Source organism: Montipora foliosa, chromosome 6 (genome assembly GCF_036669935.1).
Source record: "Montipora foliosa isolate CH-2021 chromosome 6, ASM3666993v2, whole genome shotgun sequence".
NCBI classification, from domain to species: domain Eukaryota; kingdom Metazoa; phylum Cnidaria; class Anthozoa; order Scleractinia; family Acroporidae; genus Montipora; species Montipora foliosa.
Window position 1 is genome coordinate 17,495,775 of NC_090874.1, and position 15,000 is coordinate 17,510,774.

Consider the following 15,000-nt stretch of genomic DNA (forward strand, 5'->3'; position numbering starts at 1 on the left):
TTAGCTATAAACCTTGTAAATATTAAAGGTAGTGTCATAGTGTGATAATAAACAATTTACATTGTATAACCAAACAAATAATGTAAGTTTAAGGATTAGAGTGTTGAGTTTTTCCCCCTTAGAATTTCTAGTGGCCTTCAATCCCTGGGGTGCAGGGATATGTTCTGTTACCAAACATTATGAAATAGGTTATGCTCTATGCAGCTGTGCCATCTGTTTTTTGAAATGTATAACTTTTTTAATGCTTTACTGCTTATTTACAGTGGTGGATCTAGGGATGATGTTCCTCCCTCTTGCTGTTATGGACAAGAAAATTTCCATGTTTTCATGCATTCACAATTTGAGCCTGTCTGGATCCACCACTGGCATACCAGACATCCTTATGAATAGTAAAGGAAAATAGAAGAGAACATTATATAGGAATAAGTACAGCCATAGCCTTCATGTATGTATGTATGTAAATTGAAGGGAAGTTTTTATTCCATTCTTACATTCACTTTGTTTTTCAAGGTGTAATAAAACAGGTTTTACTTTGAAAGATTGCCATATCTTTTTTTGGCCATGCTACCAGTTGACCTATCCGTAGTTTATTTTGGACGCTGTTTGTGTTCATCACAGCTGTGACTTGAACTGCAGCTTCTGCCCTCACAGAGTCATCATCAACAATCTTACCAGCAGCAACAAGAAGACACTGTGTTACTAACTCGTGGCTCTGCTTTAATAGCAGAACTGTAGTACCTTAAATCAAATGCAGAATAATCATCAGTACATGGTTTAATAATATTGTTAAATATTACAGGCCAATAATATGTAGCACTTAAATTGTTAAGAAATCCTTTTCTCTAGTGGCTCTCCTTGAAAAAAGGGCCACCAATAATACTATTATAATAACCCATAACAGTAGACTTGTGAAGGATTTTACAGTGTGATATATAAATATCAACAATTTTAGTATTTGAGGGGTTATGCAAGCAACCTCTTTGGTATTTGTTTCCGGGCTTGAGTCCTGTTTAATGAAAAAATATTTCCCTTTGCTGTCATGAACAGCAGTAAAGTTTTAATAACTTATTACCTGGCCTGTACAGATTTTGGGTTGTTTGTGACTGCATGTGGTTGGAAACCTGTTCTGACTCTACACGCTGGGCTTCCTCCATCTCCCACAATCCTTTCACATCTATAACTACCAATGCATACTTGCAGGGCGAGACGAAAATGAAAAGATGAGGTTGCCCTTCGGGCAAGCTGTTACTTGAGGTTACTAGCCCGACGGTCTGAGGAGCTAGCCCAAAATTAAATTGTTTATAAAGAATAATCAGATTTATTTAATTATGCAAAATACAAGTAATGATACCATGCATAGATATAAACTAATTTTTCGTAGTATTTTCAATTGATTCTTGATTTTATTTACAGACGCAACAAAAATGCGGCGCAAAACGTTGTCACGCTACGTTAATTTGGCCTCATAACGTTATCATTTTCTCTCAGGAGCTTTCTGCTACACACTTCTTGGTATAAAAGCTCAATTTATCATCAGAAAAGAGGAACCAACGGTGCTTGCCCGTCGGGCAAGCTACGATAAGAAAGTGCTAGCCCGGCAACTCATTCCACTAGCCCCGGGCTATCGGACAGCACTTTTGTCGCGCCCTGCTTGTCAAAAAAGTTGCCAATGCACCCCTCAAGGAATTCATGTTTCTCTTGTACAGTTGCAGATTGTGGTGGTATTTCCAGATTTAATGGCCTTGATTCAAGGGTTTCCATTCCAGCCCATGCCATGAAGGCTTCGCAAATGTGTGTACATGTTACCTGAAGCATAAGGGCCTGCACACCAGCATAGTTTTTCTTCACTTGTGGGGGAACATTTGTCCGTCCGAACCTTTGTCTGAAATAGAAGAGGGTGCCCATGTCACGTGAAGACTGTGTCTTGTTCAACTTTTCCCAGGTGAACTGAAGGGAAGAGAAAAGAATGGTTCAAAGTTGAGGGAAAAACACTTCATTGAATTCAGCATGTTTGACAACAGAATGAATAATTATTATAATTATAATATGCATTTTACTTGAGAAACTATTACAATTTATTGTCACTAATAATTCAGATGGTCAGGAAATACTGAATTATATTGCAGTACAATGAATTCGGTGAGATATAGCAGTTATAATTAAGAATACAGTATTATAAGTCGAAAGTCAATAGAATTTCACGCACCTGGTATTTTCGTAAGCCGCTTTGTCTCATGTTGTCGGCTTGAATAGACCGGTCGGCAGGACTCTCGGACACTTGAATCTTAGTTGCATCATGTCTTTCTTTATCACCTTGCAAAAATTCTGGAAGGCGCCGTGGTGCAGTAGTGATATTCTTGAGAGCAATAGGTCTAAACTGAGTGGGGTTTTTGCCGTGTCGTTGATTGCCCTCCACAAAAATACCAAAAAGGCACATCCGAGCACTGTGAACACTTTCGATATTTTCGCGGTTCAAGCTAGTCTTTTTCGCCTGTTGACTCGAAGAAGGTGATTCTCCTGTTGCGAGCCACGGACTCGCTTCATACGAGTCTATCCAATCAACAATTCCTGTGCAGAAAGTGTTGCCAGTGGCAAAGCGCGGAATTCTATAATATTCTTCACCTTCCTGAAGCACGGTTGGCAGAGTTTTTTCGGCGAACCATCGTCATACTTAATTTCTTTTCCGGTAAAAACTGAAGCATGAACATTTTTACTTCCGCTTGGTATCTCTTTGTTTTCCATTAGCCAATCAAAAAATTCGAAAATCCTATGTCTCCAGAGCCCTTCGTTTTCTCGTGCCAAGGCCCCGCCGACTAAGAGAAACGAAAAGGGCGATGGGGACGAGAATGGGGTCGACCCAAATAACATCTGTCGAACTTAATTGATTCAAACGTCGATCTCGTCATGTACTTAATTGGGGCTATTAGGTTCGGCTCATGAAAAGTTCGACGTTTGAACCGGGCGTAAGTTCCCTACCGGTTCCACGGACTGCTTTACGGACCAGTCCAAGGGACCACCCCTTCGGACCCACTCCACGGACCAGCCCAAAACAACATAGAGAAAGAATTAATGAAAGAAAATAATTAACAACTAAAGATTTAAATCCAAATGCGAACTAACTTGCCGAAATAAACAAGAAGCAAGCAGCCGAATGAAGCACGCTTCCCAAATGTTTGACATAATTATTAACACGAAGTTTCCAAACCAGAAAAAACAGGGGCACTTGCCATTCAACGAAACTGTCGAAAAGTTCTGTTGGAAATTCGATGGGACAAGATCTTTCCTCAACAACATCATCATATTTTCTACTAGCCTGTTTCAGGCTACCAGATAGTCGGGACAACGAAACACAACGGTCGACCCAAGTCCCCACTCGTTTTGTGACTACTGCGCATGCGCCATCCTCTTAGTTTTTCCGAAGATGAGAAATGTAACAATAGACTACACTTCGGAGCCAATCCGCATACAAAGAGTACCAAAGTCCGGACTCTGCAGACAGTACGATGATTTGCGGAACGATTTGCGAACGAAATGCTCGGGTGCCTCGTGTTCGCAGACGATGATCTGTGAAGAATAAACTTCTGTGAGTTGAGGTGAGTTTTTAATACTTACAACAGTTACTTCTCGCACTTTCGTGTTTTGTTTCTAACCTACCAAGTGAGGCAGTTTACGCTTTTAAGAATGGCTACCTGTAAGAATCGAGGATCGTCCGTCAACGACCATACATGCACACTAAAAATTAAAGTGTAATGTTACGAACGCGAAAATGTAAAATTACACCTTGTTACTGTGTAAACTATTACACCAAAAAAATCTTCTAAAATTACTCTATATGTAGGGTATTTTTACTCTTTTTAAAGGATAAAAGTTTATGCGTATTATTAAGGATAAAATTACGCAGTTGGAAGTGTACTTTTACACCAATTTTAATAGTAAAAGGCCGATTAATCTAAGGCCCGTTTCAAACGTCGAACTTTTCATGTGCCGAATCTAATGCAAATGAGAAAATCTATTGTTTTCGCTCATTTGCATTAGATTCGGCACATGAAAAGTTCGACGTTTGAAACGGGCCTAAACCATGTTAGAGTGGTTTTTTAACTCATTCAGTTGTGGGCTTACAAATAGCTTTTCATAAATATGATATACTGGGCCGAACAAACTGTCCTCAGGGCTTATTTATTTGTACGTAGTTCTCATTGCAGTCTGGCTCAATTTGTTACACTCTCTAGTTTAAGTATCAACTTTTCGAAGACATTCGAAGATGTATCTCTGGTGTCATTCTCTGAGTCGCTTTCTCCCTCTGAACTGGGCGAATGTACCGGATCATCCGAATCATCATGCGAAAGAATTTCGTTCTCCTTTCCTTCGTCCGTTTCCTAAATAAGTTCAGGATGGTTGCGAGGAAAATAAGATTCAAAACTTGAAAAGAGTTTATAAGTCTTGCTGTACCCAGGCCTACCACAAATGACAAGAAAAATTGGGTCGTGCGAATGCCGACTACGAATGTGAACCAGTACTGGTAGTTTTTAAGTTTCGTAACTATAAGGCAAGCATAGATGTCAGCTGCATGGTAAAATTCAAAAGGTTAATTTGTTTCCGGTTACAAATGTCACTCGTCGAGCCATGTGATTGGCTGCGGTATTTACGTGTTTTGACAAAAATTTCCAGTCAAAGAGGCGACATAATTCTCCGCCAATCAAGATGCATTATTGAATAGCGATAAAGAAACTTGATGACCCTCTTTGTATTCCTTTTCATTCGGCCAGTCTTCCGAGAAGGATTTTGAATATTTGGAGGTCCTGTTTCTTGCGTTATTTTAAATTCAATTGCTGCTCATGGATGCTCAGATGTTAAACTATGGACAGTAGAGGAAGTAGGCGAATGGCTTACCAGTTTAGGCGCCCCGTACAACAAATATGCTGAATCCTTTCGTGGTGAGTAAACTGTGTTCGTTACTTCTATTGTTAAGTTTTGAGGGTCATGATGTTCTCATCGTTCTTTGGTCCGTATTGTAGTCGATCCAAGTGTTTTTGGATAGACTACAATTCGCACCAAAGAACGATGTATTAAAATACATAAGAAAGTACAAGCTATTTTCTGTTACGTTGAAAAGGAAAGAATTGTTGCAGTGTTTTGACGTTCCTTAGATTTGAGACACAAATGGAAGGCACTGTTAGCTCGTTATGTCACCCAAATCAAGACCTTGGGTCCTGGCGACGGTCAGTTAGAATACTTCTCCCGGGAAATGATATGCCGGCGCGCAGAATAAGTGAAATCTACCTAACTTCATAAACATAATGTTGTGGTATTTGTTCGTTGGTGAGGTGACCGCAACTTTTTGCCTTAAAATTTAATATAAATATATGTTTCTTTCATGCATGGAAATTGATGAGGAATTCTTTGCTTGGCCTCCTGGAAAGTTATACGGGTAGTGATTTGCGAGCATAACTTATTCCATAATTCGTAATGTTGGACCAAAATCGAAGATTATAAGGAAAACAAGACCAATGGAATAATAAACGCGTTGGCAACTTTTTCCAACGTTTGATACAAATTCTGCACAAAACGTTGAAAACTAAGCTAAATACATTGTCAACACAACCAATAGCGGTTTATTTACCAGCAACAAATTCAATTGAACATCATAATTCTGCATCTGAGAGAATTGGATTTTGTTTGATTAATAAAGAGCAATTTGTCGCAACTTACATTAAAAATTTTGCGGAGCAAGAGCCAATATACCCACCAGAAGTATAAACGTTGAAAAAGAAAATGTTGGCGTGATTTGTTTGGCGCTTCGCCCCCGAGCTTGCCACTAATTAGTTCAATATTTTTTCTGTCATAAATTTTAAGTAAACTTTTCGATTTCATTGGTTTCGAAAACAAAGAGTAAGCTTCAAAAAGTCTTTGAAATGCATCAAGCTGTTCACGATTAAATGCAACCGACGGTATAGCAATTTTCATCGTTCTTAACTCATCATCCCAAGTCACGCACACCACGCATTTGACAAAGATCTTTTTTTATCAAGGTAGACTTGCCTCGCTCTTGGCAAACGATTGCGTTTCAGGAAATTTCACTCCTATTTAGTATGTTAAGTATTTCTGATGACGCCTTCACTTGCTACTCAAGGGAATGGTTATTAATGGTTATTTATTTTCCCTGGTGATTTTATACAAACATTACGAAGCAGACACTGATGCAGACAAAGGCGCGCTACATGTTAGCTCATGTTATGGCTCGTTTTGCGCCTTTTATGTTTAGTATGGTGTTTCATTGCAATGGTTGGCAAACTGACCGTTTTGATAACTTAACCGCAAAAGGGTTTAATCTGCACTGGGGTAAAAGCAATTTTAGGAGGCCCGCAGAACAATTTTTTTGCTCTATCAGCAGTTCAAATTCGTGATCGCTCGTGCGCAACGTTGACATTCCTTTGTTTAATCCATGTCCCATACAAATCATGTTTGTGATGTTGCGGTATTTTGTTGCAGTTGCCAACTGAAATTCTCTGCATCAATTTATCGGCCCGATTTTTCGTATTGGTTACACATAAAGTGTTCTTTATTTTAAGTCAAATCTATTTTGGCCACAGGGTGAACTATTTACTTAGTGGAGTAGAGTGGTCAGTCAAAATAGAGTGTAATTAATGCCTTGAGCGTAAAAAAGGCTTGAGAACACACAAAGCAATTTGGTCATTGGGCCAAGTCAGATGGCACTCGTTGTAAGGTAAACATTAAGAGGAGTTAAACATGTTGAGGGTACGAGCAATCTCGTGCATATGTATAACGAGATTCGCGGAACGGAAAGGAGCAGTGGTATTTGAAGCCAAAATATTATCTGTGGACTTAAAGATGAAAACAATGAAGTATCTGTCCTTCATTCCGGAAACAAGAGAACTTTCCGACACATCTTTGCCTGTGGAATGTCACACTTCTACTTGAGGGAATCGTCAAGAAACTACAGGCCCGGGTTGCTCGAAGCATGGTTAGCGCTATTAAACCATCGTTAAATATCATGGAAACCTATAGGTTTTGACAGCCGTAAGATACTTTAAACTTGCCGCGGGTGAGCTATTTGTATGGTGTTAGGCAACAAGTTTTAATTTAACTCATGTCAGGACACTGCATGCATGCCGAACAACCACAGTGTTGATTTTTATACGTTTCGTGCGCGAGTCCTTACCCGAGTTAGCAAGGTTCCTGTATTCATCCATTTTCGTTGATAACCTACGTACTGTACGGAACGCGAGTTTCGTCCGATGTCCTTCTACAATTTAGGGATGTATATTTAATTTAAAGACTCTCTCAAACCAGTCGCCGATGGCAAAAGTATTAATTTTGACAAGGATTGGAGCCATTTATTTCTATTATAAAAATCCTACACTGCACAGTAAATGCATATACACGTACACAATATCTCTTGTCAAAACGATAAACAATAAAGCGTAATGCCAAAAATAATATTAAAGTTTTTCACAAAGGAACAGCTGATTTGAATTCAGTTAAATTTGAGACTCGATCGATTGTTCAAATTTGTTCAAATCGAATGTCATTTGAAACACACGCATGTATCAGACAGTCTTTCGTTGGGTGTCTGGAAAACCGGAATAGCGAATAGCGAACAGTCGCGAATAGCGAATAGCGAATAGCGAACAGCGAATAGTCGCGAATAGCGAATAGTACGAACAGTGCGAATAGTGGCGAATAGTCGCGAATATTGACGAATAGTCTTCAATAGTCACCGCCTTATGCTGAACAATCTCGTAATCAAAGCAAATAATTGCCAACGAGTCAGGCCTTCTGAAGACAGAAGGCCTGGCGAGGCGGCAGCTTATAGAGCCGCGAGAAGATTTTTAGGCGGACGAAATCTCAGAAGCGCTTCAAATTTGAGTGTAATGTAGACCAAAAGCTGTAATGTAGACCAAAGCGATGAAATGTTGACCGTAGCGATAACCAATGAGAGTGCCGCACGAGTACGCCGCGTGATGATTGCAGCCGCCAGGCGCCAGATCACGCAAGCTTGGCTCGTTGGCACTTTAGCGACAGCTATAACTAGTATATATGCTCACCTGTCGTCGAAAGAGAGTTTCGTGCATGCTTTTACAAACACTCTAAAGAAGAACAAACGTCAAAATGCAAAAATATAAATCACTTCCATTAATACATCAAGCTCATGATCATCTCCTCGCACAGTGGCGCCCCGAACATAAATTTCATCATCCTCATCTGTGCTGTTCGATCCGGCGAGACACGTTCTGTAAAAAGGAATAAAATCAAAATGTGAGGCAAGTGGTTTGTGATTAAAGAGACAAACGAGCTACTCTGATAACCGTTGCGTTAAGCAACAGGACAGGGGCACCCAACGAATCTGTTCCTCACATTATCTGTTCCCCAGAGGAATCTTGCTGGCTGGCAAAAATACAGGTGTTTCGATGAGCTGGCTGGGAAATTTTGTTATTAATAGAGGTTTTGCCTGGGAATTACTGACTTTTTCTAGCATTTCAACCCGAGCTGGCTGTACAAACTCTGAAGACTGAGGACGACTAAAAAAAAAAAAAAAAAAAAAAAAAAAAAAGGAAAGAACATACAAACATACGACGGCTGGTCAGAATGATTGCGCTTGCGGAAAAAACCTGTTTTGTCCCGGTTTTGTCGCTTTTGTTCGGTCGTTTCGGATCGAGGGATTTGAAAGCGCGCGGAATTCCTGGCTGGGAAATAAATTTGATCAGCTGGCTGGGAAACCAACAAATTTTATCTAGCTGGCTGGGAAATTTCTTGTGTGTCTTGCTGGGAAAAAGGAACAGATAATGTTTTCCCAGCAACACTAAAAAACACCTGAAAATGCCTTAATAACATTTATTTTTATTAACTGGGGTATAACAATACATTTTACAACAAATTGGTCGTTGGGTGCCCCTGACAGGATTTCAGTGCATTTATTACCTTTTGTTCTCAGGGCTCAAGCTGTCCTTCGCAGACACATCTCTGCTTTTTTAGCGGGAAAATCCCATCCAACGTTGCTGCGCGGTTGACCAGGAAGTACTGGGTACCAAATTTTCGTCATTTCGTCACAACCCCCCCCCCCCCCCTCATCCCTTGTTTGCCACTATTTGTTACTATTCGTCACTATTCGTCACTATTCGCGACTATTCGCCACTATTCGCACTATTCGTACTATTCGTGACTGTTCGCTGTTCGGTATTCGCGACTGTTCGCTATTCGCTATTCGGGTTTTCCAGACACCCAATTTCGTTCAACACCGCAAGAACTGAAGCCAAAAAGGTAAGTAACAACAGCCATAGGATAGTTGAGTTTTACACTTAAGCGCGTTCTCTGCAAAATTACAGGAAAACTCCATGTATTTGTTGTTTCTGCTCAAATTCAAACCGATACGTACGTGTTAGAGTTGCGTAACAATTCGTTGTAAAGATTTCGTAGTAACTAATAGCAGCGGTGCTATGAATGATTCGAAACGAGCCGTGGCGGTTTCATTAAACGCGTTGTCAATGTTTGACAACGCATTGACAATGTTTTGAAATGATTTTGAAATGGGTTTGCAACGCATTTCGGTTCCGTTGAAAAACATTGCCAACGTTTTAAAACGCAATGGAAATGCTCTTCAACGCATTTTCAATGCGTTGAAAATGCATTACAACGAAAAAACGCTTCAACGCTATTTTCGTTAAGCCTGCTTTTCCCAAATAGGGTCACATATTCCCGAAAAGAGTCATGTTATTCCCTTATTAAAGAACTCATATACACTGTAGGCTGTTAGTTATCTAGAGTTGTTCGTTTTTTTTCTTAAGTTAGCAAGTGTAATTACGATTGAGTTTTTATTAACCATTGTCACGTGTAATTTTATTGATAAATAGATGCTAAATAAACAATTACACTTCATATTGGGATTGAATTATACTTTTTTATCGTGTAATTTCAAGTTTTTTAGATGGGGTAGATCACTACACCGTCATACGGGGTAATTTTACCCTTCCTTTCTGATATTATTACCCTTGCTACATGTGTTATTTTACAAGTGCAAAGTTGTATAACACATTTTACACTACTTTGCGTTTAAATATACCATTCTTTTGAGAGTTAAACTTCACCTTAGAAGTTGGTGTAACAATACACACAAAAAAGCGGCTTGCCGGGCTGGCAACAATGGTACACCATTTTAGAGTGTAATTTTACTCTTCCTTTCTGATATTATTACCCTTGCTACATGTGTAATTTTACAAGTGCAAAGTTGTATAACACATTTTACACTACTTTGCGTATAAATTTACCGTCCTTTTGAGAGTTAAACTACACTTTAGGAGTTGGTGTAATAATACACACAAAAAAACGGCTTGCGGGGCTGGCAACAATTTTACACCATTTTTAAGTGTAGCCTTTAGTGTGTAAGTGGCGGGGTATTCTGCAGTTTAGCCAAGTCTCGTTCTTCAAAAGATGCCGCATAGGGGAAACAATAGTGGTTAGCTGTGGCGGTGTATTCTGCAGTTGCTCCGTATTAAAAGTGACTGAAAATCGTATTTGAGGGCAAAAATCCGCAAGTGAACTATATATTACTCAATTCAAACAGCTAAACTGCAGAATACCCCGCCACTTATTTGCATTTCATTGAATAAGAATAGGCTCTATTGTATTAAGTCTCGTTCTTCAAAAGATGCCGCATAGGGGAAACCGTGATAGTGGTTAGCTGTGGTGGGGTATTCTGCAGTTGCTCCTCGTGGACTTGAAATAGGCATAGAACATTCCAAAGACCGACCATTCAACATTCATGACACTGGCGTGTGTGTTTGTGGCGAACTACTGTAAAACTACTAGGGCTGGTTCACCGTTCCCGACGTTATGGCCTGAATGGTCGTTGCCCTTTCTTTCGGGTTTCGTCGATTCTTACTGCCATTTCACCCGCACAAATGTCAAGGAATCGCCGTATAAAACCTTGGTCGTCCGAAAACGAAAAGAAAGAGGAAAGAGCACATCGCCCGCGCGAATTTCAAACCGTTGATAACCAAATTTTCATCGTCACAAAACCTCGTTTCCAGGGTCTTTGCGGCGGGGTGATTCAAAATGGCGGACAATTGCCCATCCGAAAAGATCCTGGGAACGAGGAAGGCCCAAGCATTTTGGGTGCTTACCATTTAGCCAAAAAATCCGGAAATTTCGGTTTGAGGTCAAATGGAAAGGCAATTTTCCGGAAAATCTCTTCGAAAATTGTGGACAACCTCCAGAGGTAGTCCTCTTTTTCCGTTCGGAACAGAATTCGCGAAATGCTCTTACCATTTGCGAGAATCCTTCCGTTTCCAGGCCACTTCTGAAAAGATCGAGTAAAATATGCGGGATAGAATGCTGTGTAGTAAAAGTTAAGCGCCATTCTCATCCGGTTGGTCATTAAATTCGGAAAATCGCTTACCTTTATGCAACGATCATTCCATCCGGATTATTTGGCTAAATGGTAAGCACCCTTTGTTTACCATTCGTTGGTTTCGTTGTAGGACGTTGCCGCTGATGAAACTCAAAAGCTTCCGAATACCAGTGTAGTTTTCGTTCAATAATATAACGGTTATGTAAAAATTGAAAGTTTGCCACAGCAGTAAAATGTGTAACAAATATCATATGCACATTGCCTATGACAACAAAACGAAGATGCTGTAAATCACCATATTTGCTCCTAGGTAAATATGAACATTTATAGCAAGGAAATTTGCAAATTTACTACAAGTCATATTCCGGCAATTCATTCCTTTTTGCTCCCATTGCAAAAGAGAGTAAATAAAATGCAAATGTACGTATTTTGATCCTTTGAAAATCAGTTCAAACGATAATGCAAACTATTGGTTTTGCGACATATTTGCTTGCATTTGCGGTTGAGGTCAAACTCCTATCTTTGGGGTGAAGCAAATTTGAGCAAATCTGTGGAAACATTAAAGATTTACATAGCACGCAAATGCCAAGCAAATAATTACATTTCCTTAACATAATTAGGCCTAAAGAAAAGTTTTTAGGCTTAAGGTTAGCTATTCATGTAACAGTCACGGCAAGTCTATCGCTTTACCTTTCTTTTTAGTGCCAGCGGCTTCCAGTTATGATGATGTGCGAGAGAGTTTGACTGGCCCGTTACATGCTCCACGCTGAAAAGTCTGAAAACGCTTTGGCGATTTTTTGCATAGCACTGATTTTATTCAACTTAATTATTGTATATTCCTGTTAAAATTACGGCCGTTCGAAAAGTACAGCAGTACTTTCCATATTATTGCAAAACACGTTGACATCTACATTGTTGTTGGAGATACAAAGTGTGCAATTTCTATTAACTAGATAAGTTGAGTTGCAGTACTTTCGAATAAAAAAATTACAAGTACTGTTGGGTGTTTTGGAACTCTGACACAAATCTGTAGACTATGTATTATATTGACTGCTTCGTTGGCACTTAGCGATAGCTACTACTAGTAATAAGTTGGCATTTTAGCCTATTCTGGTTTTCACGTGACGTCAGAAAAATAAAATTAAAAGTGTTGAGTTTTTACCTTCATCGGGTAAAAGACATTCCAAAGAATGATATATCGGCTGGCCTGTTTTCAGGTCCGTAGCATGCTTTATTTTGAACATGGAGCAGTGACATGTCACATACATGAAAATATAGATTCGCCTTATGTTTTCGAGTTCGGAATAACCTATGTGTTAAGGGAAGTGCCAATGCAATGTTTTCAAGTTTAGCAGAGAGAAAAAAATGTTTTGACCCAAAGTAAACTCCATTTGGTTCCTCTAGTGCAACATGGAGTCTCTACACCAAACACTGTAATTTTAAGTGGAACACTTTAACGAATAACTCGAGTTTGGAAAATCGCCCTAACTCTTTGACACGCTCTTTATGTATTGCCCTTCTACAATATCTCAATTTATTGACGTAAGTTATTGGCTGATACTTGCGTGACATGGCTGCAAGTGTCAACAGCCATGTAGTTGGATTATGTTGCAGTCAAAATGGTCATGAGAGTTAGTCGTGAATTCAATAGTGTTACAGTAGTGTTATGATGGGTGCAGAAGTTCCTTTTATTTTATCCGATCAAGTTTTTTTTTTCATTTTCCGGCCGAAGTTAGAGAAATCGAGAGGCGGAAAAAGTGGATTATGGCAGCCCCAGTGACTCGTTGGTGTGTACGAAGTACAGTTACATTACTACAGTCAACTCTCTCATAGCGACCACTTCTCGTAAGCGACCACCTTCCGTAAGCGACCACTTCGTAAACAACCGTTTTGTCTCTCAGTTAAATACTGTTCCCAGAGCTCTCTGGAAAACGACCACCACTCAAATTTCTAAAGCGACCGCGACCACTTTTTAGGCCAGAAATTTGACATATTCTTTTGTTTTCTGTTTCTGGTAAGCGACCACCCAACATAATCATGTATGATCGTTAGTGAATCACTACTCAGAAGTTACAAAAGTTCAATTTTTAATGACGCTACTGCTGACAGATAATAACAGTTTACATTAATTGTTACAGTGATCTGTTCCAAAATGATATACTGTCAGTACAAAGTTTCATCAGAAGAATACATAGATTGCCCAGGCGCTATTCAATGTGAAATATGCCAGTGCTTTCAATCTTTTCTTTAAGCCATGGAATAGAAATGTCATTGTCTCCGTAGAAAATGTAACTGCAGGGAATTTCCAGTCCATAACCTACTCCTCGATTTACACGTTTTCCTGTTATATAATGGCCTTTCCATTGTTGGTCCTTCGTTTCAAGAATTTGCTAACATACTGAGACATTTGTAATGGTATGTGGCCGACAATTTCGTCTTCTTTTGACACGGTGTTGGGATGTTCGGCTTCAGTAAAATTTCTTGACAGCGGCCTCACTACTGCAACTGAATTTCCATTTTTTTCATTCAGTGGCTCAAGTTTCAGTCTACGTTGCTCACCAATTTCGGGAACCCATGTTGTTTCATCCTTGTAGACATGATAACCTCGTATGAATGAATGAACCGTGATGCTTGAAAAATTCCTTTTCTCCATGTCGACTTCAAACGGAGCGAATTGATGCTGAATGATAAGCAAATGACAAAGATTTTCAGTTCTGTTACTGCACGTGTTACACGTTGGTTGCGTGGTGGGTGTTCAAGTTTGATTGGCATCTGCACTTTGTATCCTTAACGCGTGAGATAAAGATAAAATACTCGTGGGAATTTCCCACATTTGTACATGCACGTGTGCTCAACAGGGTTAAAGATGAGGAACTGTGTTAAATGCTCAAGTTTTACGAATTATATTTGTCTGAAGTGTGCAAAACCTGTCTGTAACAAGTCTAAAGCATGTTCATCCCCTGCTGATGAAGACAGCCTAGGCTGGAAAGCTGGTGTATGGGTGGCTTATTGCGTTTCTTGTTCTGACGTGCCGACCCCGAAGGTGGCCAAGCAAGCAAGAATCCCAGTTAAGGACATCAAACCAGTTACAAAGAAATTCACAGCGAAGAAGCCACCAATGCCCCCACAAGCTAATGATGGTCAAAGGAAATGTCTTTCCCTGAAAGAAAAAATAGAAGTCATCCGGAAATCTAACGAGGGTAACAGCACGAGAAAGTTAGCGAAAATATTTGATTGCGGGAAAACACAGATTGTCAAAATCCTGAAGCAGAAAGCTAAGATTCTCGAATCGTGGAACTCTAATGAAGCAGCTCAATCTCAAAAGAGATTGAATGTTGAAAAGTATGGCGAAATCAATGGTTTGTTGTGGAAATGGTATAGCAGAGCAGGAGAGTCAAATATCCCTGTTGATGGCCCCATGCTGGTCGAAGAAGCGCGAATCATAGCTGAGAGAATTGGAGATGACACATTTAAAGGAACAAGTGGTTGGCTAGACAAGTGGAAAAAGAGACATAACATCGGCCAGATGAACATTGCTGGGGAAGAGGGAGATGTAAGCCAAGAGACGATAGACAGCTGGAATGAAAGATTGAAAGAGCTAACTAGGGGCTACTCACCGAGGGATACATGGAATG

General features: G+C 39.8%; 2 protein-coding genes and 1 long non-coding RNA gene across 3 annotated transcripts in view; 1 reads left to right on the top strand and 2 right to left on the bottom strand.

The window, feature by feature from the left end:
- The window catches only part of LOC138008774 (uncharacterized), a 4,556-nt gene extending 1,952 nt beyond the window's left edge, over positions 1-2,604 (bottom strand). Inside the window, exons 1-3 of the mRNA XM_068856074.1 lie at positions 2,207-2,604; positions 1,807-1,947; positions 1-738 (exon numbers count right to left, since the gene is read on the bottom strand). The exon at positions 1-738 is cut by the window's left edge and continues 1,952 nt beyond it. Coding sequence (XP_068712175.1) covers positions 718-738; positions 1,807-1,947; positions 2,207-2,437 — 393 coding nt within the window. The 5' untranslated portion in view covers positions 2,438-2,604 and the 3' untranslated portion in view covers positions 1-717. The remainder of the gene's footprint in view (positions 739-1,806; positions 1,948-2,206) is intronic.
- The window catches only part of LOC138006862 (uncharacterized protein DDB_G0284459-like), an 8,545-nt gene extending 5,203 nt beyond the window's left edge, over positions 1-3,342 (bottom strand). The window contains exon 1 of the mRNA XM_068853474.1: positions 3,228-3,342. Within this exon, the coding sequence (XP_068709575.1) occupies positions 3,228-3,300 (73 nt within the window). The 5' untranslated portion in view covers positions 3,301-3,342. The remainder of the gene's footprint in view (positions 1-3,227) is intronic.
- A 130-nt stretch (positions 3,343-3,472) lies between these two features.
- Positions 3,473-15,000, top strand: part of LOC138006863 (uncharacterized) — a 51,441-nt gene continuing 39,913 nt past the window's right edge. The window contains exons 1-2 of the long non-coding RNA XR_011123943.1: positions 3,473-3,593; positions 4,767-4,934. This is a non-coding gene — a long non-coding RNA (uncharacterized lncRNA). The remainder of the gene's footprint in view (positions 3,594-4,766; positions 4,935-15,000) is intronic.